The sequence below is a fragment of the Bufo gargarizans genome, chromosome 1 (assembly GCF_014858855.1).
Source record: "Bufo gargarizans isolate SCDJY-AF-19 chromosome 1, ASM1485885v1, whole genome shotgun sequence".
NCBI lineage: Eukaryota > Metazoa > Chordata > Amphibia > Anura > Bufonidae > Bufo > Bufo gargarizans.
Genome location: NC_058080.1, coordinates 657,353,618 through 657,358,556, shown reverse-complemented (window position 1 = coordinate 657,358,556; position 4,939 = coordinate 657,353,618). Strand labels below are relative to the sequence as shown.

At 44.4% G+C, this 4,939-nt stretch overlaps 1 protein-coding gene across 1 annotated transcript in view; it reads left to right on the top strand.

Moving 5' to 3' along the window:
- The first annotated feature begins 663 nt into the window (after positions 1-663).
- The window catches only part of RAD17 (RAD17 checkpoint clamp loader component), a 34,739-nt gene continuing 30,463 nt past the window's right edge, over positions 664-4,939 (top strand). Inside the window, exon 1 of the mRNA XM_044282783.1 lies at positions 664-879. Coding sequence (XP_044138718.1) covers positions 664-879 — 216 coding nt within the window. The remainder of the gene's footprint in view (positions 880-4,939) is intronic.

Here is a 4,939-nt window from a genome sequence, read left to right as displayed (position 1 = left end):
CATTTCTATTTAAATGCTGCTCAGTCCCCCACTGCTTTCTACCTCTTGGTCCAGCGATGACATGTCGAAACATGGGCAGATGACCACAGCATCTGAGCAGGAGATCTGGGAAGTGAGGTTTTTCCCCTTCACCCACGACAGCACCACGAGAGAGAGGATCTGCCCCCACAGACAGAAAACCTACAGAATAAAAGGCTGGACACTCTCCTCCCAATTCAGTGTGGTTTCTGGTCTCTGGTGAAGCCTGCATTCTTTCTCTTTCAGTTCCTTCCCCCTGGTGGTGCTCCTAATTTTCATTAAAATACCCCAGTTTTTGTGTAACCTGAAGCATACCTGCAGAACCCCAGAGGTAAGGGTGGCATTGTTGTTGCACTATGGGGATGAGAAGAGGCGCCGCATGGCTCTAGAGGGAGTTTCATGGGTGCTGGAATGATCATGTGCCTGGCGGCATCGCTGATGCGCCATAGGCACAGACTGAGGAGTTCCCGTCCTGGCCGCAGGGGGAGGAGCTTCCTGCAAGGAGCTAGGCCGGAGGAAACGGACGAGACATGAGACCGGCGTGGTGGTGTTGATGTCATCAGACAGCGCCTATGAGAAGGGCGCTCGGTAAGCAGGTGGACGGCGTCCTATTCAAAGCCCTGGCTGGACAGTCCACTGATCAACATGGAGGAGGAGAAGCATACAGAGGACTCTGGAGTGCCTCCAGCCCTGACAAAGCCTAGAAAGGTTGTATCTAAAAATAAGAATGAGTGTGGCTTGTGTAGACCAGCAGTAGCGCTTGATTTGGAGAAGAGGATGTGTCAGACATGTATTGATAGAACAGTGGCTGAGGAATCACCATCTTTTTATAAGTGTTTACAGACACCAGTCAGATCCAAAGTAAATTCCTCTTCATCCTCTAGAAAAGTTACCGGGGCTAGAGAGCCTAAATTGAGGTGGCTCAGGAGTCTGCGTCATCACATTCTGAGGAAGATGAATTGCGCTCCTCGTTATATTATCCTTCTGATTGTTCATCCCTATCTTCTGAGGAAGTCGAGATTTCCGGTAAACCATGTTTTCCAATAGAAGATACGGATAGGCTCTTAAAGCCATAAGATCCACTATGGGCATTGAAGAAGTCAGAGAACCTAAGTTGATTCAGGACATTGTTTGGGGTATTAGAGTCTAAACATCACAGCACCTTCCCGGTACATAAGAATGTGTCAGCCTTGGTTAAAGGAGAATGGAAAAAAATCTAATAGAAAGGTCTATATTTCAAAAAACCTTAAATGTAAATACCCATTTAAGGAAGAGGACTGTGCTGCTTGGGATAAGGCACCCAGGATTGACGTGGCTATATCCAAAGTGTCGAGAAAAATGGCCCTTCCCTTTGACAACATGGGTGTATTAAAGGATCCCCTAGATAAAAAAAGCTGAATCATTTTTAAAAGGAGCATGGGAAGCATCTACCTCTTCATTCAGGCCAAGCATAGCCTCTACATGTACAGCCCGCTCCCTTATGGTCTGGCTCTCTGAGCTGGAGAACCAATTAAGAAATAGATGTCTCAGAGAGGAGATTTTGGCTTCCCTGCCCACTATGAGAAAGGCAGCTGACTTTTTAGCGGATGCTTTGGCCGTTTCAGTTAGTTTGGCAGCCAGGTCGGACACTTGATTAAACTCTGCCCGTAGAACTCTGTGGCTAAAAAAAAATGGGTGGGGGACCTCCCATCAAAAAATAAATTATGTGGTGTGCCATTTGAAGGGGAATGCCTTTTTGGGCCAGTGTTAGACGATTTACTAGAAAAGGCAGCGGATAAAAAGAAAAGATTTCCAGTTTTTTTTTGTTTGTTTTTTTGGGGGGGGTTTCTCGAGAAACAGATTTAACCATCCCTTTCGTCCCTTCAGGAAGAAGACAAAAAATCCAGGAAAGCTAGATACAGAAACCAGAGGAGAGGAAGAAATTATTTTTTCAACCGGCCCTTTCGAGACAAAAATAAACAAAACCAGCAATGATGCCAGAAGTCAGGTGGGGGGCAGATTAAAGCTTTTTTTTTCCTGCCTGGTCCCAGATCTCTGCCAGCCCTTGGATTCTGGACACTATACAGATGGGTTTAAAACTAGAATTTCGCAAGGCTCCTTAAGGAAGGTTCTTGGTTGCAAAGTGTCACACTTTGGGTCTAGAAAGATCCAGTATGGAAGAAGTAGTGATAGAATTTGTCAGAAAGTCTGTTCTAGTCCCGTTACCAAAAGGAGAAGGAGGCAAAGGTTTTTATTCTCACCTGTTTTTAGTAAAAAAAAAAAAAAAAAAAAAGCCGGACGGCACCTTCAGAACTATAATAAATCTAAAAAAGTTAAGCCAGTTTCTCCAGATAAAAAAATTCTAAATGGAAACTTAAAGATCAGTGATAAACCTTCTTCCTCCACTCTGGTTCATGGCAGTACTCGTTCTCAGAGACTCATACTATCATGTCCCAATCTTCCATGATCACAAGGAATTCTTAAGAGTCGCTGTAAAAATAGATATACAGTTACATCTTCAATTTCAGGCACTTCCTTTTGGCCTCACCATGGCCCCCCCCCCGGGTCTTCACAAAGATAATAGCGGAAATGGCAGCCCACATAAGAGAAAAGATATTCTTTTTATTCCCTACCTGGACGATTTTTTATTAGTAGGAAAAACAGAAGAAGCCTGTGAAACGGTGCTCTCTGTAGTTTCAAAAATTCTACACAAGTTAAGCTGGGTCTTAAAAAAAAAAAAAATCAATCAAAACAACGACCTACTAAAATTCAGACCTTTTTGGGTCTGATTCTAGACTCCTCTTCCCAGAAAGTTTTGCTGCTGATAGAAAAGGTCATTCATATTCAAGACCGGATCAGAGATCTAATCAGAAACCCAGTAATTCCCATAAGGAAGGCAATGTCAATTTTAGGGTTCCTTACGTCATGTATCCCAGCGGTAAAATGGGCACAACTCCAGTCAAAGGATTTCCAGTGGGAAAGTCTCTTTTCCGTTGACAAAAGTACAGCTCCCTAGATAAAAATAAAAATAAAAAAATAAGAATCTCAGACCAGAATCTCTTAAGTCTGGCCTGGTGGTTGGAGAAGAATAATTTGATTCAGGGGGTCCCATGAAGGTTGGAAGACCTTGTTTGTCTAACAACCGATGCAAGCCCCTGGGGGTGGGGGGCTCACATTCAGGAACTTTCTGTACAGGATCGTTGGGAGGACTCTCAAAGAAGGGGATCCTTAAACCTAAAAGAACTGACAGTGGTCGGTCTGGCCATGAGTTCGGTCCTTCCAAGAATAAGGGGGAAAAAAAGTCTCAGGGTTATGTCAGACAACAAAACAGTGGTTTCTTATCTGAACAGACAGAAGAGGGTACAAGGTGCAGGATTCTGATGCAGCAGGCCCAGAAGAGCCTCCTATTGGTGGGAAAAAAAACATACATATCAGGGGTCGGAAAATGGACAGACTGACTTTCTCAGTCGGCATTTCCTATCTCGGGGCGAATAGTCTCTCTCTGGGGCCAGCCAGTAATGGACCTTTTTGCTACCTCCCAGAACAAGAAAGTTCAAAACTTCTTCTCTTTAGATCCAGCGGGATTCCCATTCGTCTAGTTTTAGAATTTCTCCAGAGAGGTTAAGAACTAGGTCTGACAGGAAGTACTTTAAAGGTGCAGGTTTCGGCTCTTTCTGCCTTATTTAATCCAGAGATTGCAGGGTGCCCGTGAGTATCTCGGTTCTTTAAGGCAATAGCCAGGTTCACCCCGATAACCTCCCATAAATCCCCTCCCTGGGACATTAACATTGTATTGAAAGCCTTGACTCATCCTCCGTTTGAACCATTGGATTCCAGCTCCATTAATTATCTGACCCTAAAATTGTGCCTGTTAATTGCGATAACTTCCGCCTGCATGGTTAATGAGATTCAGGCCATATCCATTAATCCCCCTTACACCACTATTTTGGAGGATAAGGTACTGATGCGGCTGGATCTAGCCTTTCTTCCAAAGGTAGCTTCCAGTTTTCAAAGGTCCCAGGATATTTTCCTTCCTTCCTTCATTCATTGCTTCCTTCCTTACATCTCTTCATTGCTTAGACGTGAGAAGAGCTTTAATTTAGTTATTTATCCCGAACTGAGAGTCGGCGAAAGACTTCTTCATTCTTTATCCTTTTTCAAGGAGTGAATAAGGGCAAAGCTGCCACTAAAAGTTCCATCGCAAGATGGATTGTTTCTGCAATTTCTTTGGCCTATTCTTCTTCTGGCTTATCTCCTCCGGTGGGTCTTAAAGCACACTCTACCAGAGCAGTTCCTACCTCCTGTGCGGAAAGATCCTCTGTCCCCATAGAGCAGTGTTTCCCAACCAGTGTGCCTCCAGCTGTTGCAAAACTACAACTCCCAGCATGCCTGGACAGCCTTTGGCTTTGCGGGCATGCTGGGAGTTGTAGTTTTGCAACAGCTGGAGGCACACTGGTTGGGAAACACTGCCATAGAGGATATTTGCAGAGGGGCTACCTGGTCTTCTCCTTCAACCTTTTTGTTAAACACTACCGGCTTAATTTAAACTCTTCTTCGGGTTCATCCTTTGGTGAAAAGGTGCATCTTTCTGTTCTCCAACCCTGATCTTTTTCCTCTGGTAAATCGCTTGTGGTGCTGTCGTGGGTGAAGGGAAAAATTATTATTACTTACCGGTAATTGGATTTTCAAGAACCCACAACAGCACCCTTATTTCTCTCCCTTCTGGGTTCTTTGGCTATTCTGTACTCACAGGGTACAGCAAAAAAAAGAAAAAATAATGAATGATCATCTAAACTTTCTTATGGGCGGACTCCCTCTGATGCTTCAAGCTTGGATATCACACTGAATTGGGAGGAGAGTGTCCGCCCTTTTAATTCTGCAGGTTTCCTGTCTGTGGGGGCGGATTCATTCTCTCTCTCTCTCTCTCTCTCTCTCTCTCTCT